The sequence below is a fragment of the Hemiscyllium ocellatum genome, chromosome 22 (assembly GCF_020745735.1).
Source record: "Hemiscyllium ocellatum isolate sHemOce1 chromosome 22, sHemOce1.pat.X.cur, whole genome shotgun sequence".
In the NCBI taxonomy this organism is placed as follows: Eukaryota; Metazoa; Chordata; class Chondrichthyes; order Orectolobiformes; family Hemiscylliidae; genus Hemiscyllium; species Hemiscyllium ocellatum.
Window position 1 is genome coordinate 56886065 of NC_083422.1, and position 26396 is coordinate 56912460.

Below are 26396 nucleotides of genomic sequence, written 5' to 3' on the forward strand. Positions count from 1 at the left end.
CGCCACATCTGCTCCTAGGAGGACCAGCTCCAATACCGAACAACCCAGATGGCCTCCTTCAAAGACCGCAATTTCCCCACAGACTTGATCGACAATGCTCTCCACCGCATCTCCTCCACTTCCTGCTCCTCCGCCCCTCCAATCGCCACCAGGACAGAACCCCACTGGTCCTCACCTACCACCCCACCAACCTCCATATACATCACATCATCTGTCGTCATTTCCGTCACCTCCAAACGGACTCCACCACCAGGGATATATTTCCCTCCCTCCCCTATCAGCGTTCTGACAAGACCACTCCCTCCGTGACTCCCTCGTCAGGTCCACACCCCCCATCAACCCAACCTCCACTCCCAGCACCTTCCCCCTCAACCGCAAGAAATACAAAACATGCGCCCACACCTCCCCCCCCCTTACTTCCCTCCAAGGCCCCAAGGGATCCTTCCATATCCGTCACAAATTCACCTGCACCTACACACACATCGTTTACTGCATTCGCTGCACCCGATGTGGCCTCCTCTATATTGGAAAGACAGGCCGCCTACTTGCGGAACGGTTCAGAAAATACCTCTGGGACACCCGGACCAACCAACCCAACCACCCCGTGGCTCAACACTTCAACTCCCCCTCCCACTCCACCAAGGACATGCAGGTCCTTGGAATCCTCCATCGCCAGACCATAGCAACACGACGGCTGGAGGAAGAGCGCCTCATCTTCCACCTAGGAACCCCCCAACCACAAGGGATGAACTCAGATTTCTTCCGTTTCCTCGTTTTTTTTCCCCCCCCATTCCAACCCCTGAACTCCGCACCACCTTCCTAACCTGCAATCTTCTTCCTGACCTCTCCGCCCCACCCCCACTCCGGCCTATCACCCTCACCTTAACCTCCTTCCACCTCTCGCATTTCCAACGTCCCTCCCCCAAGTCCCTCCCTACCTTTTATCTTAGCCTGCTTGGCACACTCTCTCCTCATTCCTGAAGAAGGGTTCATAACCGAAACGTCGATTCTCCTGCTTCTTGGATGCTGCCTGACCTGCTGTGCTTTTCCAGCAACACATTTTCAGTTTATACACTTAATGGTAAGGTCCTAAGGAGTGTTGCTGAGCAAAAAGAGACCTTGGAGTGCAGGTTCATAACTCCTTGAAAGTGGAGTCACAGGTAGATAGGATAGTGAAAGTGCCATTTGGTATGTTTTCCTTTATTGGTCAGAGTATTGAGTACAGGAGTTGGGAGGTCATGTTGTGGCTGTACAGGACATTGGTTAGGCCGCTGTTGGAATATTACATGCAATTCTGGTTTCCTTCCTATCGGAAAGATGTTGTGAAACTTGAAAGGCATCAGAAAAGATTGACCAGGATGTTTCCAGGGTTGGAGGATTTGAGCTATAGGGAGAGGTTGAACAGGCTGGGGCTGTTTTCCCGGAGCATCAGAGGCTGAGGGGTGACCTTATAGAGGTTTACAAAATAATGAGGGGCATGGATAGGATAAATAGACGGTCTTTTCCCTGGGGTCGGGGAGTCCAGAACTAGAGGGCATAGGTTTAGGGTAAGGGGTGAAAGATATAAAAGAGACCTATGGGGGCAACTTTTTCATGCAAAGGGTGGTGTATGTATGGAATGAGCTGCCAGAGGAAGTGGTGGAGGCTGGTACAATTGCAACATTTAAGAGGCATTTGGATGGGTATATGAATAGGAAGGGTTTGGAGGGATATGGGCCAGGTGCTGGCAGGTGGGACTACATTGGGTTGGGATATCTGGTCGGCATGGACGTGTTGGACCAAAGGATCTGTTTCCATGCTGTACATCTCTATGACTCTAGTGGATGCTGCAGTTTATATTTCTTGGCTTCAAAATGCTGCTTCTGTGGAAACTGGGTCAGTTTCATAAGAAGGAGAAAATGAGGACTGCAGATGCTGGAGTATCGGAGCTGAAAATGTGTTGCTGGAAAAGCACAGCAGGTCAGGCAGTATCCAAGGAACAGGAGATTCGACATTTCGGGCATGAGCCCTTCAGGAATGAGAAAAGCGTGTCCAGCAGGCTAAGCTAAAAGGTAGGGAGAAGGGACTTGGGGGAGGGGCGTTGGCGATGCGATAGCTGGGAGGTGGTCAAGGTGAGGGTGATAGGCTGGAGTGAGGGTGGGGGCAGAGAGGTCAGGAAGAAGATTGCAGGTTAGGAAGGCGGTGCTGAGTTCAAGGGATTTGACTGAGACAAGGTGGGGGGAGGTGAAATGAGGAAACTGGAGAAATCTGAGTTCATCCCTTGTGGTTGGAGGCTTCCTAAGCGGAAGATGAGGCGCTCTCCCTCCAACCGTCGTGCTGTTATGGTCTGGCGATGGAGGAGTCCAAGGACCTGCATGTCCTTGGTGGAGTGGGAGGGGGAGTTGAAGTATTGAGCCACGGGGTGGTTGGGTTGGTTGGGCCCACACTTGCGCCCACACCTCCCCCTCACTTCTCTCCAAGGCCCCAAGGGATCCTTCCAGATCCACCACAAATTCACCTGCACCTCCACACACACCATCTATTGCATCTGCTGCACCCAATGTGGCCTCCTCTATATATGGGGAGACAGGCCGCCTACTTGCGGAACGTTTCAGAGAACACCTCTGGGACACCCAGACCAACCAACTCAACCACCCCGTGGCTCAACGTTTTAACTCCCCCTCCCACTCCACCAAGGACATGCAGGTCCTTGGATTCCTCAATCACCAGACCATAACAGCACAACGGTTGGAGGAAGAGCGCCTCATCTTCCGCCTAGGAACCCTCCAACCACAAGGGATGAACTCCGATTTCTCCAGTTTCCTCATTTCCCCTCCCCCCACCTTGTCTCAGTCAAATCCCTTGAACTCAGCACCGTCTTCCTAACCTGCAATCTTCTTCCTGCCCTCTCCGCCCCCACCCCCACTCCAGCCTATCACCCTCACCGTGACCACCTCCCACCTTTCGCATCTCCAACGCCCCTCCACCAAGTCCCTCCTCCCTACCTTTTATCTTAGCCTGCTGGACACATTTTCCTCATTCCTGAAGAAGGGCTTATGCCCGAAACGTTGAATCTCCTGCTCCTTGGATGCTGCCTGACCTGCGCTTTTTCAGCAACACATTTTCAGCTCAGTTTCATAAGAGGCAGCATTTTCCCATTTAGTCATCTGCCAAAAGCTCGGAGTCTCCCTAGAATCACTTGTTCCATTCTGTATTTCCAAGCTTTTCTTGCATTTACTGTCTATGACAGCCACAGTGTTATTGTTGAATACTTAGAATGCCTACCCTGTGGAAACTGGTATTTGGCTCTACAAATTCACACCGACTCTCTGAAGAGCCTCCCACCTTGACTCAACCCCGTGCCCTATCCCTGTAATCCTGAATGGCTGATCCACCTAGCCTGCACATCCCTGGATGCTATGAGCAGTTTAACATGGCCAATTCACCTAACCTGCACATGTTTGGATTGTGGGAGGACACCCACACAGACACTGGGAGAATCTGCAAACTCCACACAGTTGCCTGAGGCTGGAATTGAACCCGGGTCCCTGGTGCTGTGAGGCAGCAATGCCATCGAGCACCGGCATCTCCAAGTCGAGCTACCCCGCAGACTTTCCTCTCCAGAGGAAGCATTAGCAAACCAGATGGACTTTTTAACAACAAGCAATGATTGCTGTGATAGTCATCATTACTACAGATTAGAATTGTGTTTCAAATTCATTTAGGCAAATTCAAATTTGCATCAACTACAATGATGAGCTTTGAATCTAGTCACCACAGCATTGGCTTGAGCCTTAGGATCATAAGCTAAGCACTAGTTTCGTTTTACCACCACCTCCACTAAAGTTGGCCCAAGTTTTCCTTCATCATTCTGGAAAGAGTGATCACCATTCTACATAAAATGGAAGATATTAGAACACCTATTTTCATTTAGATTTCATTCCCTCCCAGTTAACTACTTTCTCTAAAATATTATCCTTGCAGATGCTGGTGGAAGAAATAAATTAAAGCCCTGTAAATAATACTAAGCATGCTGCTTCTTTTTAGTTGTTAAATGTTATGGGAAGGATAGGAATATTTTACCGTAGATACCAGAGTTTTGGGATTGAGACTTTACTGTTTGCACTGCTATCTTGTGCAGTACTTGTTAGATTTTAGGTACTTAACTCATCAGATGGTAAGAACCTGAAGATGGGGACAGAACTCCATTCCTCATTGAGGTCTCATTATTGGGTCATGCTTGTATTGTTTGTTTTTTTTTTGAAGCTATCCAGCCTCTCGATCAAATGGTTAAACTGAGCAGGCATGGGATAGCTTAGCAATTAATCCCCTGAGCGTGAGTTTTGTCGTAAGCTGTAAATGGTGCTTGCCAACCATTTGACTGGAGCTCCATTCCACTGGAGATAATGTGGGTGGAAAGGAAACCAGAGAAGGTGATACAAAAACTTCTCATGAAAGCCATCTAAAACAATAATGCCGATTTAATTAGGCAGGCTTTGTGGGAAAATATTAACTCACAAGTGTCGTGTTTCTGTAGTGTAGTGTAGTGGTTATCACGTTTGTCTAACACGTGAAAGGTCCCCAGTTTGGAGCTGGCAGAAACAACATTACAGGTATTCCTGTATTAATTCAGGGAGGTGTGCTATGCCTGCTTGCTGATAGAAGTGAACAGAGCTCCTCACTAAGATGGCTCAGTGGTTGACACGCCAGGAATCTGGGTTCGGTTCCAGACTTGGGCAACTGTTTGTGGAGTTTGCATGTTCTCCCTGTGTCTGCGTATGTGTCCTCCCACAGTCCAAACATATGTAGGTTAGATGGATTGGCTATGGGAAATTGTCCATACTGTTCAGGAACATGCAGTCGAGGTGGGTTAGCCATGGGACTTGCAGGATTACAGGAGGAGAGTGGATTTGGGTCTGAGCGGGATGTTCTTTGGAGGATGGGTGTGGACCTGGGCCAAATAGAGTGCTCCCGTGCTGTAGGGATTCAATGTTTCTATGATCTGTTAAAGTATCGCAACATAAAAAATTGATGGTTTGCTTCATGTCAGTGGTGCTTAAGATTCAATTTAGTTTCTTGGGAGAGAAAGGCAAACCATGCTGAGAAATCAAGTTTTAAAAGCGGAACTGAATGCTTCAAGGGTAGCTGGAAATCTATCAATTAAATGCCTACACAATCAGATCTGATTTTCACTTGATAAGGACCCTGTTACCAACAAATCAAGACTTCATGTAAGTTTGTGTCAAGAATGGAGCTGTAATGGCTTTGTTTTGGCTCTGTATTCCCCATTTAATTTTCTAATGCATGGAATAGGTGGAAGTATAGTATTGAAGTTGTAAATGCAACTGGTGTGTAAGGGGATTTGGAATATCACCATTCAGTCTCCTTTAATAATATATTGCCCTTGTTGTGCTTGTTGAAAATGTCTACTGCGTGCAATATTTCGTGTTCTGTTTCCCTCCCCAGCTCAAATGCAGTTTGTCTTACATTGGGACATCCTGTTTTCATGCTGTGATCTGTTTGCAGTGGTCTGTAGTGAAATGGTGGTGCAACTCAACTTTTTTTAAAACTCCACCTAAAAGGACAAGTTTGCATTTAACAGAAATTGAAACAAATTCAAATGTCCATCGGTGCAGCGTAATTGTATGTTTCAGAACATGTTATGCAGGCAGGCAAATAAATGCTTAACATAGTGCAATATAATGCAACATCATTTCATGACAGGTCATTGCAAACAGATCACAGCATGAAAACAATGTCCCATGTAGTAGTAAAGTAAACCGCATTTGAGTTGGAGAAGGAAACAGAAAATCAAATATTGTGCATGGTAGGGTTTCAATAAGCTCAACAAGGCCAATACGTTATAAAAGCAGACTGAATGGTGATATTTCAAATCCCTTTAAATACCTGGCTGCATTTACAGCTTCAAGGCTAAATTTGGTATCTTATTTCATGATTCACCTTATTTAAATAAATCTGACTTTTTGGAAAATCTACAAATTGCCATGTGTTTCTAAGTAGGCAACTGGTAAAGCTTCACGGTGGGTGTTACTGGCTGATGTGTGAAGGTTTTGTCCAGTTCATCCATTGCTACTCTGCTCAAACATTGGTTCCTGGTCCTACAATGCCTTTAATTTTTCAATTTTTTGCATCCCCAACTTCAAATTCCTGGCCCCTCCCAATTCCTTCTCCATCTTTGTCACTTCCCACCCCCTTACATGTGATCTCTGCACCGTTCCAGTTTTGACTTCTTGCACATCTTCAGTTTTCATCCTCCTCCATCTCTCTTTATTCTCCCCACCCCCCACCACCACCACCAATTTGGTGAATTTGATTTCAAATGTCTAGACTGTTAAGTTGTAGGATTTCTAAAACATTTAACTCCTTTTATCTTTTATGATAGCCTTCATCACCTCTTTTAGAAACCTTTTGGTCACCTGACGTCCAATCTCCTTGTGTGTGTAAATGTAAAATTTTCTTTTAATGCTTCCATGAAGCATCTTGGGACTTGCCACTACTGAAGGTGTGATCATCAACGTTTCCCTTGCTTTTACTTTTGCTTACATACCTTTTTAATTGACTTTCATTGAATCAGAAGAATCCCTACAGTGTGGAAACAGGCTACTGGGCCAATCAAGTCCACACTGACCCTCCAAAGAGCATTCTATCCAAACCCACCCTTCCCTACCCCTGCAGTTCCTACGTCTAATTCACCTAGCCTGGACGTCCATAGACACTCTGGGCAAGTTAGCATGGCCAATCTACCTAACCTGGAAATCTTTGGACTTTGGGAGGAAATCAGAGCACCCAGGGGAAACCCCTACAGACACAAGAAAAATGTGCAAACTCCATACAGACAGTTGCCCAAGGGTGGAATTGAATCCAGGTCCCTGGCGCTGAGACAATAGTGCTAACCACTGAGCTGCCATGCTGTACTTCCTGATTTTCTTTAGTCCTGTTGTATTTTTAATTTTTCACTGCTACTGTCTTATCATTTGGCCTCATTATATCCTTTTGATATAACTTGAGTTTTATTTTTTGCTGCCCCCAACTGATATGAATATTTTTAATCAGTTTGTTCGGATGTACTAGAACACACCTCTGGAACAGATGGGACTTGAACCCAAGTCTCCCAGCCTAGAGGGGAACACTGCTGTGCTACAAGAACGCAAACTGATTCTCAGTTGGGTATTGATCGCTTTCAGGTGGTACATGTTGATAGGGATCTCATCTGTACTTGATTAGATTAGATTACTTAGTGTGGAAACAGGCCCTTCGGCCCAACAAGTCCACACCGACCCGCCGAAGCGCAACCCACCCATACCCCTACATATACCCCTTACCTAACACTATGGGCAATTTAGCATGGCCAATTCACCTGACCCGCACATCTTTGGACTTGATCTGTATAGGAACAGACTAAGACTCTGGTTGTACAGTTGAGTGTTCATATCTCTGGGCGAAGCTCTGGCTTAACACTCACCTGCCCAAAGGTGCATCATAACGTATCCAAATAGATACAAACAATTATAGAAACAAGCTTAAGGGTGGATTTTCTTTTGGTGCAAGTCACATAGTGTGACTCTGTTTATATTAAAAAAAAATCCTGTCTCTAGAACCTCTGCTTCTGTAAATATCCTCTTGCACCTGCCTTCCACATTTTAACAGCATCTGAATACTTAACACACCCTATTATCTATTTTTTAACCTGGAATCTTTGCAAATGCCAACTAATGGAGATGAGGTTTCCTCTGAAATCTGATGGGGAAAATGTAATATAACTAAAATTTCAAAGACAATTGTATCTTGGAAGTCTTCTGTACTTGTCAACTTGTTTTTGGCTTGAATAAGCATTTATGTTTTTTTCTGTTATTATTGCTTTTTAGGGAATGACGATCTTTTTAAACAGAAGGAATCTGTTCTGAAGCTCGTAACAAAAACCCTACCTTCAGGTTCACTTTCCCTTGAGAAGAGGGTTTGCAGCAAGGAGGCAGTTCAACGGCACCATTCCTTTCCTCCATATCCCGGGAGGAAGAGCTCAATGAATGGCTTAAAAAGCAGCTTTACAAGTTTGCCTGTCTCCCATTCAAAAGAGAAAAGAAAGCGCAACTCATCACCTGACATGAGGAAAAAGAAACGAAACACCCTATCGCAACATTTAGATGTGACTTTTCCTAAGAAAAGCTGTGACAGCAGGACCACTGGTAAATACAGCAGTGCGATCACTGAAACAGGTTGCAATGGAGTGCTGAAAGATCACAATAATGGTGATTTGGAAAATGAGGATCTGCCTCTTGAGGCTGATGAATTTCCAGATTCTCATAGTTGCTTACCATTTGATTCATTGCTGGATGAGGAAATATCAAGGAACAAACCTCCAAATGTGCATGTGAGGTTTCCTGCAGAGGAGAAGGCCAAGTCTGCTCTGGACAGTGTCATTTCTTCGAAAGAAAATCGCTCTGGGCTCCTTAGTAGGCACTGTTTGGTTCCTTTTGACAGTAAAAGAACACAAAGACATGAACCTAATTCTTTACCAGTTTTGCCTTTGGATGAGGAAAGTAGATCCTTATCCTCTCAAGAGAAGAGACAGTTGGGACGGTCCAGTGCTCTCTGCATATCAGACACCAGTAAAGGAAGCGATAGGAAACTGAGGGATAGCTATATGAGCATGGACAGTGACGATGATGATCACTGTAATTTAGACAGTGATGAAGATGAAAATCTTGTGGCTTTGGATGATCTCCTAACTTTGCGTAACAAGCCTGTATCTAATACACCAGAAAAGCTTGACACTTCCCTTCCATCGTCTACAGCTAACACACCCACAGGATGGTTCACTGTAAGTTCATAATAAAGCCTTATGAAGTTTGTGTCATTCTCCTTCAGCCAACTTTGACATTGTTTGTCTGTAACTTCATGGAATCGTAGAATCCCTGCAGTGTGGAAACAGGCTATTTGGCCTATTGAGTCCACACTGACTCACCGAACAGTATTCCTGCACCCATCCCTGTAACCCTGCAGTTCCCATGGCTAATCCACCTAACCTGCATGTCTTTGGACTGTGGAAGGAAACTGGAGCACCTGGAGGAAACTCTCTCAAAAATGGGACGAATGTGCAAACTCCACACAGCCAGTTGCCTGAGGGTGGAATTGAACCTGAATCCCTGCCTTCTGTATACTTTGTGCCCTACCTTTTCTCACTTGGTTTTGGCTCTATGGTGAGATTTAATGGATAGGCCAGAAAAACATTTGAAAATACAGCTAATTTGAGCTGAAAGCTGGTACACTGGCAGCTGGAAAGGGAGAGTAAATAAAAGACAAAACATGTAGCTCAGAATCGGTTTATAAAGAATTATTTCTCTTTGTAAATGAAAATGTACTGTTGTAGGGGCACTATTATATTCCATAGTGCTGAACCTGGGTTGCAGCTACTTTGACTGCTACTATTCTGCACCTAATACCATAGGAGCATAACGAAAAGCAGGAGTCAGTCAGTCAGCCCTTTGAGTCCAAAGTAAAACAAAGAACTCCAGATCTTGGAGATCTGAAGCGAGCAATAACAGAAATTGCTGGAGAAACTCAGCAGGTCTTGGCAGCATCTGTGGAGAGGGAACAAAAGGAGTTAGCATTTCGATTCCAATGACCCTTCTTCAGAGCTGTTGTGCTTTGCCCTCCTCAGGTGCTGCCAGACCTGCTGAATTTCTCCAACAGTTTGTTTTGTTTGTTTCAACTCTTTGAGCCTGCTTTGCTTTTCGAGGGGGTCCTGGCTGATCTTTGACCTCAGTGCTATTCTCTTGTGCTATCCCCACGTTCCCTTGCTGTATTTAATATGCAGGAATTGCTCATCTCCGTCTTGAAAGTACTCAGTGAGCATCCACGTAAAAACACTTGACCAGTTGCTACAATAATAAGCAAGGTTACCCTCCTGAAAAACTGCAACATAAGTATTAGATTTGATGCTTTGCAGACATTAACAGAGCTGCTGCTGTTGATTGCTGTCCATCTTCGCTAAGAATATCAAATGCAGATGCTGTCTTGGTTCATATGTGCGATTTCAGATGTAAAAATCCAAGTGTCTTTTCTGCATTTCGTAAGCAGTTTGGTTAGAAATATGCAGGGATCAAATTTCTAATTTCCTGCAATTCATTTCATTGCACAGGTCTGAGAGGACTTGTGTGCTGGTCAGCAAGAATTGAAATTGCTAACACCCAAGTACATGGGCTGCTGAAGCTGAACCAGCCATGAGTTCAGCACAGCCAAGAAGGGAATATGGTTTGGCTGTGCAACTGCTTGACTATTGTGCTGAGCTATTGTGACAACTGTGGCACAGGCACTGGGTGTGAGGTTCAATATAAGAAGTAACCTCCCTGTCCCCATTGGGTCTGGATACACAGCTTATTTTGTTTTGCCAGTGTTATTGTTAAAAGGTTTTAGAATAATGCTCACCTTCCTGTTTCCTAATGATCATGTTCTTTGAATTTCAGTTTAAAAATAGCAAACAGGCAACTTATTCAAACAGCTTTGATCGCCTACTTAAAGAGAAGCAGCAGTCTGAGGGGTGAGTTTATTTATCCTGGCTACTCTTGCATTTTTAAGTCTGTTTCTATTTACCACAGAGCTGAAATTTAAAAATCTTGATGAAGTCCAACTTTTTGAGCTCTTCTGTAACTCTGGATCTATTTTGTTATTTGTGAAGTGTCTTGGTTTTTTAAATTATACAATACAGTCAAGTTTATTTTCATGTTTTGAGATCTTTGCTCACCTGGTTTGGACCAGCATCCTGATTGTTATACCTGTACCATTACTGCTATTTTTAGAGTCATAGAAATGTACAGCATGGAAGCAGATCCTTTGGTCCAACCCAACCCAATCTAGTCCCACCTGCCAGCACCTGGCCCATATCCCTCCAAACCCTTCCTATTCATATATCTATCCAAATGCCTCTTACATGTTGCAATTGTACCAGCTTCCACCACATCCTCTGGCAGCTCATTCTATATACGTACCTCCCACTGCATGGAAAAAGTTGCCCCTTAGGTCTCTTTTATATCTTTCCCCTCACCCTAAACCTATGCCCTCTAGTTCTGGACTTCCCGATCCCAGGGAAGACACTTTGTCTGTTTATTCTATCCATGCCTCTCATAATTTTGTAAACCTCTATAAGGTCATCCCTCAGCCTCTGATGCTCCAGGGAAAACAGCCCCAGCCTGTTCAGCCTCTCCCTGTAGCTCAAATCCTCCAACCCAGGCAACATCCTTGTAAATCTTTCCTGAACCCTTTCAAGTTTCACAACATCTTTCCGATAGGAAGGACCACCAGAATTGCACACAATATTCCAACAGTGGCCTGACCAATGTCCTGTACAGCTGCAACATGACCTCCCAACTCCTATACTCAATACTCTGACCAATAAAGGAAAGCATATCAAATACCGCCTTCACTATCCTATCTACCTGCGACTCCACTTTCAAGGAGCTATGAACCTGCACTCCAAGGTCTCTTTTTGTTCAGCAACACTCCTTAGGACCTTACCATTAAGTGTATAAGTCCTGCTAAGATTTGCTTTCCCAAAATGCCGCACCTCGCATTTATCTGAATTAAACTCCATCTGCCACTTCTCAGCCCATTGGCCCATCTGGTCCAGTTCCTTTGTAATCTGAGGTAACCCTCTTTGCTGTCCACTACACCTCCAATTTTGGTGTCCTCTGCAAATTTGCTAACTGTACCTCGTATGCTCACATCCAAATCATTTATGTAAATGACAAAAAGTAGAGGGCCCAGCACCGACCCTTGTGGCACTCCACTGGTCACAGGCCTCCAGTCTGAAAAACAATCCTCCACTACCACCCTCTGTCTTCTACCTTTGAGCCAGTTCTGTATCCAAATGGCTCGTTCTCCCTTTATTCCATGAGGTCTAACCTTGCTAATCAGTCTTCCATGGGGAACCTTGTTGAATGCCTTACTGAAGTCCATGTAGGTCACATCTACTGCTCTGCCCTCATCAATCCTCTTTGTTGCTACTTCAAAAAACTCAATCAAGTTTGAGACATGTTTTCCCATGCACAAAGCCATGTTGACTCTCCCTAATCAGTCCTTGCCTTTCCAAATACATGTGCATGCTGTCCCTCAGGATTCCCTCCAACAACTTGCACACCACTGTGTAACGTGCTGTCAAAGTCTTGGTTACTCAGTTGCGAGATATGGAGGAGGATTCTCTTCTCAATCACCTTCCCCCTCAAACAGACCCAAAGAGCTGAGGAAGAGCAGGCTGCAACAATGTGTATTGTGAACCTCCTCTAGCCAGAGCTGGTAAAATACAGGACCAGCGCAAGTTTGATACAAAATGATCAGCACGGTTTCAGAATGCAATTCTTTGAAACAAAATTTTGTCAGTGATGCATTTGTGATCTTTGAATATTTTATATACATCATCCTCATTGTTTTACTGGGGGTGTAGATATGAACCTTTTGATTTTGCTAAGCTATGAGCTTCAAAAATTCACCTCGCAGATAAATTTGGACTAATATTGCAAAATGTGCCTTTAAGCAGAAAGCTAATTAATCATTTTGTATTTCTTTAGTCTGGGGGAAACGCTCAAGGACCTGAAGAAAAAATTGCAAGAGGAACTTACCGAGGTGCCTGACCTCCACTCTGTCTCTGAGGAAGATGAAGAACAGGGAACGGATGAAGACATGGATCAAATTGCAGAAGAACACAGGTTAGTGACTAATAATAGAAGCACCAATAATATATGGAGGGAACAATTTAAGGAGAATAATTCTAAACTCTTAAGAATGGAGACCAGCAGACAACAATTATATATTAGTTGTAGTGTTCCGTGAATTCCCATCCATCTCCACACTCATTGGGCTGGCAAAACCTTCACTTCTAGACCCACACCGAGCCAAGTATTCCATATTTCCCTGACCTCCATACGCCTTTTGCTTTTCACATTCTCACTGGGTAAAACAGTCAGGGAATGGACTGAGAAGACCGTTCCCCCCGTGACTACCTGGTCAGGTCCACCCTCCCATCCTGGCACATTCCCCTGTCACTGCAGGAACTGCAAAACCTGTGCCCACACCACCTCCCTCACCTCCATCCAAGGCCCTAAAGGAGACTTCCACATCCATCAAAGTTTTACCTGCACATCCATTAATATCATTTATTGCATCCGTTGCTCCCGATGCGGTCTCCTGTACATTGGGGAGACTGGGCGCCTCCTAGCAGAGCGCTTTAGGGAACATCTCCGGGACACCCGCACCAATCAACCACACCACCCTGTGGCCCAACATTTCAACTCCCCTTCCTACTCTGCCGAGGACATGGAGGTCCCTGGGCCTCCTTCACCGCCGCTCCCTCACCACCAGATGTCTGGAGGAAGAACGCCTCATCTTCCACCTCGGAACACTTCAACCCCAGGGCATCAATGTGGACTTCAACAGTTTCCTCATTTCCCCTTCCCCCACCTCACCCTAGTTCCAAACTTCCAGCTCAGCACTGTCCCCATGACTTGTCCTACCTGCCTATCTCCTTTTCCACCTATCCACTCTACCCTCCTCCCTGACCTATCACCTTCATCCCCTCCCCCACTCACCTATTGTACTCCATGCTACTTTCTCCCCACCCCCACCCTCCTCTAGCTTATCTCTCCACGCTTCAGGCTCTCTGCCTTTATTCCTGATGAAGGGCTTTTGCCTGAAACGTCAAATTTGCTGCTCCTTGGATGCTGCCTGAACTGCTGTGCTCTTCCAGCACCACTAATCCAGAATGAGATGAGATATAGGCTGGTGGTTGTTGGTAGATCTCTGTTAGAGGGTGGGTACCCAGAATGGAAAAAGCCTCTTGACTGAGACACGACAACCTGACTATTCTCTCCCTATCTTTGTTCTCCCCTGTCTTCCCTCAAATTTGAAACTGTTTAGAACCATTCAATATTTACCACTTAAGGCATCAACTGGGCGAGGGCGAGTGGATCACTCTCTTCTTTGTACACTCCACAAAAAACTTCCTTTAAGTCAGGAAAAGGGAGGGCTGGTGATGGGAAGACCATCTGTTAAATTTTACACACAGCCCTGACTATATGCCTGGTGGGGCACTGTAGAGTTGTGCCCAATCTCTCTAGCATCCTTTGTCAAATTGTCTGATAGCAACAAAACCGAATGCTGCGGCCTGTGTCAGAGCAGAATGAAATGCTTCGACACTGAAATAAAGCTAAGCCAATTGTTTACTTTTAACATGATTCTATCCTACTGATAGCAATTCAGAATCTTGTTAGTGTGAGACAAACATTCTGTGTTTGCAAACATTTTTTGCTTAAAATGTGCTTGTTGGACCATATCTTGAAGGGGCTATCTTGTGCTGAACTGTTTTGTTTCCATTTCTGTTGTGATTGAAGAGCCTTCTTGATCAAGTTCTCTGTAAAATCTGATGGAATACCAGATGTACCCCCCGGGGAAAAAATTTTCAGCCTGTTCCATGCTGGGAAACACTTTGATCAACACAACCTCAGGTTGACACCGAGTGAATTGACACCGCAAAATTTTCTGGAAAGGACTCTGATCAGGTGAGGAAACTGTACATTTTCCTACTAACGTAGAAGCTTGAATATCAGAAGGGTACTGTTTAAAGACAGGCATCTTAAAGGTTTTTAGATCCAAAACTAGTGATAGCAGTCCTATTTTTGTACAGCAATTAAAAATTTGGATGCTGTTTATTTTGCCATTCATTGCTAGTTTTCACTGAAATGTATTTAAATCCATTTCATTTCAACTCTTGCTAACATCTAGCAGAGCAAAAAAACTGCACAATTTTAATGTTGCCGTATTTATGATCTGACGTTTGTCCGTCCTTCATTAGATTGCAGACTTCCTTTCTAATATGTTCTAAGGAGGTAATGGTATTATAACTTGATCAGTAATCCCATGGAGTCATGAGCTTAAATTCTTGAACATCATGGTAGATGGTGAAATTTGAATTCAGCTGATAAATCTGAAATTAGAGGCTAGTCTGAAGCAATTGATGAAAAAGTCCATCTGATTCACTCATGTCCTTCTGGGAAGCAAAAATGACACAAATCTGTATCAACTGTGACACCAGACATGATGGCACGCATGGCACATAAAGCCCCTCGCCCCCCCCGCCCCGCCCCCTCCCATGCTAATGTGAGTGCTTGTATCAAAGTGGGAGAGGCCACAGACTAGTTAAGACACAGCCTGATGTAGTCATTCTCCTGGAAATGTAACTCAGCATGTTGAATATCACTGAGGGTGGTTAAGGCACAATGTATCCTGCAAGGACGATTTCAATATTTATCACCAAGAGTGACTTAATTCCACTACCAGTGACCAAACTGGCCGAATCCCAAATCATACAGCTGCCAGTCTGTGTTCTGTAGTAGTTGATGAAGGAGCCAATAAGAGAAAAACTTGACTCCCCTCTCCCCACCAATCCAACCCCAGCACGTTCATCTACCAGTGACTGTGCATTCCGACTGATACAGTTGTTGTGGAGACAAAGCACCTTCATAGTGAAGACAACTCCAAGCTGGGCTGTGCGAAGGCATTGTCGGCTAGCTGGAGCAGCAGTATTATATTCAATCACAATCTGCTTCCTTGTGTTGCAGTTTAGTATTACCACCAAACTAACCTTGGTTCACTGAAACATGTCAGAGGGCACACCAGAAGCAGCATCAGGTCTGCTGAAATAAAACATTCAGTGTCATGCTGAATCTGCAATACAGCTCCAACAAGCAGCAAGTAATATCTCAACCAGCGCATAAGATCTAAGCTCTGCAGTTGTGCTGCCTCCAGTAGTAATGGACAATTAAACATCTAACAGCAGGTTCAAGTTTGACAAATATCCCATCTTCAATTATTGGGGTGACAGTGCTGAAGTATTTCAACCACCTTCAGCCAGAAGTGATAAGCGCGCAATCCATCTTTGTCCCCTCCACAGATGCCAGCCTTTAATTATTTTAACTTAATCCACGTGTCAAAAAACACCTGAAGGCTCTGTGGTCCTTGAGAGCATTCTGGCAATAATATTGAAGATGTGTTGTCTAGAACTTGCCGTGCCACTAGCCAAGCTGTTCCAGAACAGATGCAACACTGACATCTACCCAGCAATGTGGAAAAATGCCCAGTGGTATCATGTCCATAAAAGCAGGACAAATTCAACCTGACCAATTACCACCTAATCAGTTTATTCAGAATAATCAGCAGAGTGATCGAAGGGGTCCTCATCAGTGCTAATGAGCAGCAGTTACTAAGCAATAATCTTCATGTGCAGCAAAAGCTAGACAGCATTCAGGATGGGGTTGAAAGTAGCAGGTAATATTCATGCCTAGTCAGTAACTTTGAGTATACTTATGAACATGAGCTCGCTTATATTGAATCAAAATGTTAATGACCTTTTCTTTTGCGTTCAGTTCTGGAAGCAGCCAGCAGGTGTTTTTATTCACTAATGGGATTGTAAGTCAAACTTACTCCTCATCGCCATGTCCGCAGCCAGTTTTAAAGTTCTTATTTAAGGTGAGATTACGCAATGTTGCACATTATTACTGGTTACACATGTCTGTTCCATTAGCACAGTCTTTAGCTGTACCAATTCTGACCGGGGCTGCTGTTTTGTAGAAGTACTAGATTGCACAGTTTTCAAACTTGCTTTTTTTATTTTTAAACTTAATTCGAAGGACAATGGTCTGGATGGTTGGTTTGTGATGGAGACTGATGCCAAAAGTATGGGTTTAATTCCTTCACCAGCTGAGGTTGACACGAAGGATTCGACCTCTCCCCTCGCCCAATTTTGGTGACGCTCAGGGTACCTAATGACCAGCATCTCTCGTGTGATCAGCCCTATGGTCCGGGAGGACTATGGTGACTTTACTTTTACTTGAATGATGGTGAATCCCCCTCTCAGGCCAAGTCAGCTCTCGCCACTCCTGTTGTCACCTTCCTGAATGTCTGTCTGTTTGCTTGCAGTCCAAGTTCTGGCAGTCCATATCGTAATTACATATTTGATGGAAACTCTGCCCCATGTATGATGACGTCTTCCCTTTAACTGCACTCTTCCTTCCATGGCTAGACCTTTCACCATTTTCCCCACCCAGTGGTAGTGTGGCTTTTGCATCCAAACCTCAATTTGTCTTGTCCTGTCATCTCATTCCTCTGTCACTTTCATCTCTTTGAGCATCTCACCTTACTGTACCTCTCTGATCTGACATTCTGGGTCTTTTACTGTATGTATTTTGCTCGCTTTCCCAGTCAGGTATCTTCACTGCTTTCTTTGGGCACTGCACATTGTAGTTTCTCATTCTGTTATTTACCGTCCGCTCAATTCTTCATAGCCTGTTTCCTGCCCTCCCAATCACTGTTCTTATTCTTTATATAAATACCCCAAATCCCCATTCATGGACACATTTGCCCTTCCTGTATCATGTCATCATACTATTCTGTGGTATAAATTGCAAAGCTGTATCTTGCAGCAAATCGCCAAGGGTCTTTTGACCCTCTTTCCAACCTGTGACCCCCACCAACTAGAGGTACAACGGCCAGAAATGCCTAGCGCACCACCTGTTGCCCGCCAATCTACTTGTCAATCCTACTTCCTTCAATGCCACTGGGTTAAAATCCTGGAACTTCCTCCCCAACCACACTGGGTGTACCATTACCAAATGGACTGCAGTAGTACTTGAAGGCAGCTCATCACAACCTTCTCAAGAGCATCTCGGGAGGGAATTAGATGTTAGCCTAGCCAACAACACACATCCAATGAACGAATAGAAAAGAAAAATGTTGATTGAGCTTTCTGCTGCTTCTGATGACTCTGCCTACAATTCTCTGCCTCCCTACCTCACTTTCCTCATTTAAGATATTCCCGAAAGTCTATCTCTTTGACTCAGCAGTTGATCATCTATCCTCAAATCTCTTCATCGGACTTGGTATCATAATTGTTTTTTACTGCTCCTATAACATGTTTTGGAATCATTTATTAGCCTTGAAGGGACAGTGTGGGGAGGCAGTGGCTTCATGATATTCTCACAGGATTATCTGAGGATTCGGATTTGAATCCTGCCAGTGCAGATGGTGGAATTTGAATTCACTTATTGAATTAAAAGTATATGAGGCATTGCCACTACCAGCTCATTTCCATACTTCAGGTTATTTGTTTGAACATTTATTGCCCATCCATAATTGCCTGCAGGGTAGTTTAGAGTCTAAACACTGGGTCAAGTTGCTGATTTTAATTCTAAAGGACGTTTGTGAACCAGATAAGTTTTTATGACCTCCACGATGGTTGCTATTAGGTTAGCTTTTTATTGAATTCAAATTTTAGCATCTGCCATGATGGGTTGCAAAGTCATACTGTCAGAACATTAGTCTGAGATTCTAGCTTACTTGTCCATGACAGTCCAACTCAATCACTGCCTTCTCTTGTGGTGCAATCGCTAGTGGTATTTCTACAGTTGAAGAGAAAAAAACTTCCTTTGGTATAGCGCTTTACATTGTAGTTAGTTAAGTGGGCAAAGGCAGTTGCATGTATGTAAGTGTATTTGCATCGACTCCCATTATAACAATACCTTTTATTTTAATATTTTTATCATCTTTTCCCTGGGGTCGGGGAGTCCAGGACTAGAGGGCATGGGTTTGGGGTGAGAAGGGAAAGACATAAAGGAGACCTAGGGCGCAACGTTTTCACACACAGGGTGATACATGTGTGGAGTGAGCTGCCAGAAGAAGTGGTGGAGGCTGGTACAATTGCAGCATTTAAAAGGCATCTGGATGGGTATATGAATAGGAAGGGTTCAGAGAGATATGGGCCGGGTGCTGGCAGATGGGACTAGATTGGGTTGGATATCTGGTCAGCATGGATGGGTTGAACTGAAGGGTCTTTTTCCATGCTGTACGTCTCTATGACCTCAGTGCTGCCAAGCTTACTAAGGTACTTTAGCTGTAGCACTCCTAGTTCTCTGTCCCTGTGTGGTTGGCTTTCTGTGCCTGCTTCCTTCCCTTATCCCAAGCTTTTCGTTCTTTAACTGCCTCTCTCTCTCTCTCAATCTACTAGTCCTTTAGCACTCTTCTTAAAACTCATTTCTGACCAAGGTTTTGATTACCTATCGTGATCTGTTTCTAATTTGCCATTGACTTTTGTCTGAGCCCTTAATAAATTATTCAATTAAGAAACACCAGATGGAGTGTAAAATGATATTGGAGTAATTAATTAACTTGCCATAACAATTCCCTTGGGCCAATCTATGCTTCAACAATGAAGGTATAGTTCTGCCTTGTAAATAACGGGTGAAATCTCCTTTTGTTTTGCAGATGATGACTATTCATTCAGACTATATTGCTTCAATGCACATTTTCAAAGCACTTTGGGACATCTGCACTGGTGCCGCTAATAGAATAGGTTAGTATGCAGCAACTATTTGGAAAATTTAAGTTCACAAAAACTGGTCTTTAATTCTTTCGGTCTAAAATGAAACACTGGTACCTTTTATGGGGTATGTCAGAGTCACAGTGTAAGAGCTGCAGATTTCGGTGAAACCAAGCTCTGATATCTGCGACACTGACCAATACCATTTTTATGGTGTTTCTCTATTGATGTTTGGGCGCTCCAGTTGATCATAAAACCAAACAGAATAAATTCGCTGTTTATTTGCATCTGCTTTCAATTTAACCGAAGGTTGGCTGAGTATTAGAAACAAATTACATTTCTTTGTCTTGTTATCTGCATGTCTCTAACAAAGCTGGCACTGATACTAAGAACTGTCTAGCTGCTTGTGTCCGGTCATCCTCCACGATTATTTTTAATACATGTTCCTACAGAAGTGACCTGTGTTAACCTGAGTTAGTTGTGTAATGAGAGTGCCAGGAGCTACGAGAAAATTTCTGTTCCCTTCCGTTCAACAACTCAGGACTTTCTTTAAACTAGGCAGAAAAGAAGCTGCATTGGAGGGTGATCAGGAGGTCTGTAACTTCAACTGGTTTTAAAAATGCTTTTTAACATCATCATTAACCTGATCACGGTTTTGCAAATAATTGAAATAATTAATTCTGATTTTGGTTTCCATTGGGCTACTTTCTTCGCACAAAAACTTGTTCTTGTGGACCCAAAGGTTACTTGAGAGCAGAGGGCTGGAACATGGCTACTGTCACACCCTGTTTAAGAAGGGAGGGAGGCAGAAGACAGGAAAATATAGGGCAGTTAGCCCAACCTGGTTGGTTGTTAAGATTTTAGAGTCCTTTATTAAGGATAAGATTGCGGTGTATTTGGAAGTACGTGATAAAATGGACTGAGGTGTCAAGGCGAGGTCATCCCTGATCGAATTATTTGAGGAGGTAATGAGCAATTTAGACAAAGGAGGGCCAGCAGACATGATCTATTTTGGTTTCCAGAAGGCCTTTAACAAGGTGCAGCAAGGAAGCTGCTAAATAGGATATGAGCCTGTGATGTTGGGGGCAAGGTATTGGCAAGGATTGGCTGACTGACAGGAGGCAGCGAGTAGGGATGAAGGGGGTCTTTTTCAGGATGGCAGCTGGTGACTAGTGGAATTTTGCAGGGGTTCATGTTGGGTCCACAGCTATTATGTTAAATGTTAACAATCTAGACAAAGAAACTTCGGGCATTGTTACCAGGTTTGCGCGTGATACAAAGATAGATGGAGGGGTAGATATTGTTGAACGTGGGGAGACTGCAGAAGGACTTGGACAGGCTAGGAGAGTGGGAAAAGAGTGACGGATAGAACGTAAAGTGTGCAAGTGAGAGGTTGGGTACTTTGGCAGAACAATGTGAAGAATTCACTATTTTCTAAATGGGGAAAGGCTTTGAAAATCTGAAGCTCAAAGGAACTTGGGATTCCTAGTTCAGCATTCTGTTAAGGTTAACATGCAGACTCATTTGATTAGAAAGACCAATGAGATGTTAGCATTCATTTGAAGAGGGCTAGAATACAACAGCAGACATGTTCTGTTGAGGCTCTAAGGCTCTGGTCAGACTGCATTTGTAATATTGAGTAATTTTGTGTCTTATATCTAAGGAAAAACATGCTGGCATTGGCTGGGATCCAGAGGAGGTTTCTAAGAATGATTCTGGGGGTGGAAAGCTTTTAAATCAGGAGTGGTTGAAGACTCTGGGACTGCACTTAGTGGATTTGAGAAGGATGGTAAGGGGAATCTAATTGAAATTTACAGCATGCTGAAAGGCCTGGATAGAATGGAAGTGGGAAAGATGTTTACGAAAGTAGGACCGAAGGATGGTTCGTCCGTGGAACTCATTGCCACGGAAGGCTATGAAGGACAAGTTATTGAGGGTATTTATGACAGAGCTGAAGGTGTTGTTGATTGGTGAGGGGATCAAGGGCTAAGTGAAGGAGACAGTAAAATGAGGTTGAGAAACAGATCAGGCATGATTGAAAGGTGGAGCACACCTGATGGGCCAAATGGCCTAATTCTGCTCCTCTGTCTTATGGTCTCATACTTGGTGTGATTGAAAGTTGTTTTATTTTCACCTTGTAAATCCGTACAGAAAATTTAATGAAACCAACTGACAAAGACTTCCGTCAGACAAAAAAAAAGCTGCAGCTGCTGGAATCCAAAGTAGACGGGCTGGAAGAATGCAGCAAGCCAGGCAGCATCAGGGCCCTGAAAAAGGGTTCCACCTGAAACGTTGACTTGGCCACCTGCTGATGCTGCCTGGCTTGCTGTGTTCTCCCAGCATCCTGCCTGACTACCCAAGTCTTTCCTCACGTAGAGGAGTCCAGAACAAGGGGTCTTGTGAATTGAAATTTCATCCAGGAATGATGAATTATACTTTCCCATCGGTTGCCAGTAAATCATTTATGCAATTCAAAATGGATGTAATTAAGAATTTTAAATTACAGAGCATGGAGGAGTTGCCATAGCTAAGAATATGGTAGATCAGACTCTTAGCCAAGGATGTTCCTTCCTAACTGCTGAAGCCTGTGTTATCATCCCAGTACTTCTGTAAAACAAGTTGAAGGTTCTAATTCTGGGAGCTTGGGGACCATATCTTCCCAGAGTTATGTTTAAAACCCAGCCAAAGCTTCAACTCTGTTTTGTTCCTTGGAGTTAGAGTCTCTTTTTTTTTATTATTGCTTTCACCTTCTCTGACAGGGTGTAATCCATCCAAGTCAACTCTGTACCCGAGGTACATTTACCTTGTTTGCCTGGAGTACACTGTTCCCGTCTGAGCCAGATGCCAGCCTTAAAAATTCAACAAGACCTCCTCCAATCTGTTCACATGTTCCAATACAGTAGTTCCTGAGATTAAAACCTCACTGTGGCAGAGTGGCACTCCTTGGAGGATGTTCTTCATTACCCTGTGATACGTGGCACAAACCAAAGATACTCCAAGAACAAGCCGGGATACTCATTCAGTCCTTTTGAGTATTCATAGTAATTTTCTTTCGGAATGCCACCTCGTGGCCCACATGGACATGGGCGTGACTCATATATCCAACTTTGACAATGGGAAAAGAACATTATGAACACTAAAATAGAGCTTATATGGCTGGTCCCAATCTGAGGCAGGTAGTTCTGCAGCTGATTTATGTTTTTCAATTATTAAATGGGTTTGCTTTCATTTTTAATCAACTGTCCAGAGGTGTCTCTGGCACCTCTGGAGAAAGTAAGACCGGAACTGAAGCTCCTGGCTCAGAGATAGAAGAAATGCTTTCATGTCCCTATAACGCGATAATTGTTTTCGTGACATCTCATACTATACAAAAATCAAGCAATACAAATAACATGTAAAGCATTGGCGATGTAATTGTGTTACAGCCAGCACACACTTTACAAGTTCGTGTTTTAGAAACAGCCTTCCCTATTCACCCAATCACATTGAAGCCAATTTTGTGTTAATGAAAGACATTTCAAAGCAGAACTGACTGTATATTTGTATTACAGAAGACTCTCCTGGCCCTAAGGTGGACATTTTCTAACCAATCTGTTTAGAGATGGTATTGCACACCTCTGGAGCAGATGGCACTTGAACCTGGGCCTCCTGGTCCGGCAGTTGGGGCACAACCATAGTGTCACGAGGTTAGGTGATGAGTTCCAGCTGGCCAGGCCATTGCCTGTTACCAAGGGAACTCTTTCTCAATCAGCTCCACAAAGAGGTTGGTCATTCCCAATGAGCCTTGTCGGGGTTATCACACTCCAAGTTTGTTCAAGACCATAACATAGAGGAGCAGAATTAGGCCATTTGGCCCACTGAGTTTGTTGGAGAAAGTGAGGTCTGCAGATGCTGGAGTATCGGAGCTGAAAATGTGTTGCTGGAAAAGCACCGCAGGTCAGGCAGCATCCAAGGAGCAGGAAATTCGACGTTTCGGGCATAAGCCCTTCATCCTGATGAAGGGCTTATGCCCGAAACGTCGAATTACCTGTTCCTTGGATGCTGCCTGACCTGCTGCGCTTTTCCAGCAACACATCTTCACCACTGAGTTTGCTCCACAGTTGGATCACGGTTGTTATATATTTTTCCACCACATTCTCCTACCTTCTCAACAACCTATTTATCTGTTTTAAAGAAACTCAAAGTTTTGGCCTCCGCAGCCTTCTGTGCAGTGAGTTCCACACTTAACTACCCTCTGGCTGAAGAAATTGCTTCTTCTGTCCATTCTAAGGGGTTGTAGTTTCATTCTCCTGCTGTGCCTTTGGGTGCGAGTCTTTCCTGCGATGAAAACATCGTCTGCATGTCCACTCTGTCAGTATCTGTAAATTTCAATCGATTCCCCTCATCCTAAACTCCAAGTACAGCTCCAGATCTCTCAACTATTCCTCATATGGCAAACTCTCAATTCTGTAAACATCCTCTGGGCCCCCTGGAACGATAGCCTATTCTTCATTAGTTATGAGGCCCAAACCTGTTCGCGATTGGTCCAGATATACATTTATATCTTCTCAAAATGGTTTGGATCTCAGTCTGAAAAACTCTGTTGCTTGATTTATGATTCACTAATCAAAGCAATTTTAGTCATTGTTTCTGTAGCTTGAAAGATCACCAATGCCTTCTAACAGTATTTTTCTAATATGTTAGTCAATGGTGACACCAGTAGGTTCAGGATTTGGACTCCAAGTCTCAAGGACATAGTTGCAGTCTTTCTCAACCTAGGAGCACAGTTTGGCACTTTGTTTCCATTAAAGCACCTTCAACCAGACTTCACTGAAGAGGATATATTGTAAGTTAACATGTTATTCATATATGAGCAATTCTTTTATTTTATAAGCCGCCTCTGTTTAGTTCTGTTCTGTTTCCTCCATCTGTCCTGAAGCTTTTCAGATATAGATTTTTAAAATATTGGATATGAGGAGTTGGCGTGGGAGAAGAGTTAAGGCCTGGGGCAAATATTTATGATGATGTGGAATAACAGAGCAGCCTCGAGGGACTGAATGGCCCACTCTTATGTTTATGTTCTTGTGTAACCTTACTACCATCTACTTCGGCCATTTGTAGCAGAAAATCACAAGAAACTATAAGTTTTGTATGGCATTACATTTCAATTGTATAAATGTTATTGGACCAATGATTTAAAATGGTGGAATTTGGTTACTGTTTCTAGGTCTGGTTTGCAAAATAATAAGGAAAATTATCTGGAAGAGAGTGCGCCAGCGTCCCAGAGAGATCCCATCTTCAGTTCTCTACCAGAATTTGGCATAAAGAATGTTGTTAAGGTATACCTGTCTCCTAATTCATGTTCATTATACTAACAGTACAATTCTGTTCCCATTAAGGATGACTGTGATTCATTTACTGGCACTAATTAGATTCATTTCCTGTTGCGCTGCAGTAACATTAGCCTGTGCTAATGTTTTCCCACAAGGTTTTTTTAAAGAAAATATTCCTTAATAGAGAATGACTCTCTGGTTTTCTCCCTTCCCCAAGGGAGAAGGGATCTGAATTAACGATGTAGTTTCGAGGCTTTAAACAAACTTAATTTGCAGACTTAATTTGGACTGACATACTTGAAGTAAGGCAGTAGGAAATCAAACAAAACCTGTTCTGGATATATGCTCAATGAGTTTCTGCATAATCATAAACGAGTTTGAGGTGAAGCCAGTGTCTTGAGGGCAGGATCACAAGTGAGGGATCTGTTCATTGTTCGATCATTGATAATTAACTTGAGAGTCTTAATTTGGAAGTTAAAAGTAAGAAATTGTCTTCTGGCAGTTTAAAATCTGCCATGCTTAATTGAATTTACTGTTCTCTCAAATGTCTGCTTTTTTATAATTCCATCAGTTTCTACAGCTCTGCACTTCCATTTGCCCTGAAGCGTATTCTGATGGAGAATTAGTGTTGCTGATAAGCTTACTGGGCAGAATCAGCCTTGAACAAGAACTTCAGCTGACTCCTTTAAAAGATGTTCAGTGTTTGCTGGACAGACTCCTGAACAATATAAGGCAATGGAACATAAAGGTAAGATTACTTTAATGTGCTTTGACAGTATGCATAAGGGTAAGTAACTCTGTTAATATAAGAAAGGTTGAGTAAAGAAATACTGTTGCTGGGTTGCATCATGTTCTTGCACTCCAAGGAATTAATTCTGCCTGAGAGTAAATTATTTCTTAGTGTTAACTTTAGGAAAACATCCCTGATACTCTCATGTGATTTTTTTTGTAATGTTCTGTGGCACAATGGTGGTGTCATATCACTTCCTAGTTGGTGTTAATTGTTTGCGATGTGAATTCAGTTTTATTTATGGATGCTCCAGCACAATTTTGTGCAGGTTCCTGCTCTCAGGGAGAAAAACAGCCTTCCGTTTACCTGAAAAGATGGGACTTTCATCTCATTGGTTTTCAGATATTTGTTCCAGTCACAAGCCTATTAATGCATGTGTGTGTTACCTGTTCCCTCCATGCTTAATATCTTTCTTAATTCTTATTTTTATCAGTACATAACAACATTTTATGTCTTGCGCAAGACCAGATTAATTGCCTACCAGTCACTGAAATCTACCCCATACTGCTGGCAAGCAAGTTCGAATGTATAATAAAAACCAAAGGTACCGTGGATGCTGTAAATCAGAAACAAAAACAGAAATTGCTGTAAATCCTCAGCAGATCTGGCAGCATCTGTCGAGAGAAATCAGAGTTAACGTTTTTGGTTGAGTGACCTTTCCTCAGAATGGAAATGTTTTGTCAGAAACTGTGATGGTTATTTGAGAAAGTTATGGCCATTAAGTTCCCAGGTTAGATTGCACGTAATCATAACTTCCATAATCAATCAACGTTTACATATAAATACAGAACGTAAGAACTCAGCCATCTGGCCCTTCGACCCTGCTCTGCCATTCTATAAGGTCATGGCTGATCTTTTCATGGACTAAGCTTCACTTACTTGCCCTCCCATCGTACCCCTTAGTTCCTTTACTGTTCAAAAAATTATCTATCTTAGC

General features: G+C 43.5%; 1 protein-coding gene across 1 annotated transcript in view; it reads left to right on the forward strand.

The window, feature by feature from the left end:
- slf2 (SMC5-SMC6 complex localization factor 2) overlaps window positions 1–26396 on the forward strand; it is a 106549-nt gene that overhangs the window by 55740 nt on the left and 24413 nt on the right. The window contains exons 5-13 of the mRNA XM_060842254.1: window positions 7866–8818; window positions 10464–10537; window positions 12561–12698; window positions 14379–14546; window positions 16410–16512; window positions 19303–19390; window positions 24041–24182; window positions 24564–24675; window positions 25241–25417. Coding sequence (XP_060698237.1) covers window positions 7866–8818; window positions 10464–10537; window positions 12561–12698; window positions 14379–14546; window positions 16410–16512; window positions 19303–19390; window positions 24041–24182; window positions 24564–24675; window positions 25241–25417 — 1955 coding nt within the window. The remainder of the gene's footprint in view (window positions 1–7865; window positions 8819–10463; window positions 10538–12560; window positions 12699–14378; window positions 14547–16409; window positions 16513–19302; window positions 19391–24040; window positions 24183–24563; window positions 24676–25240; window positions 25418–26396) is intronic.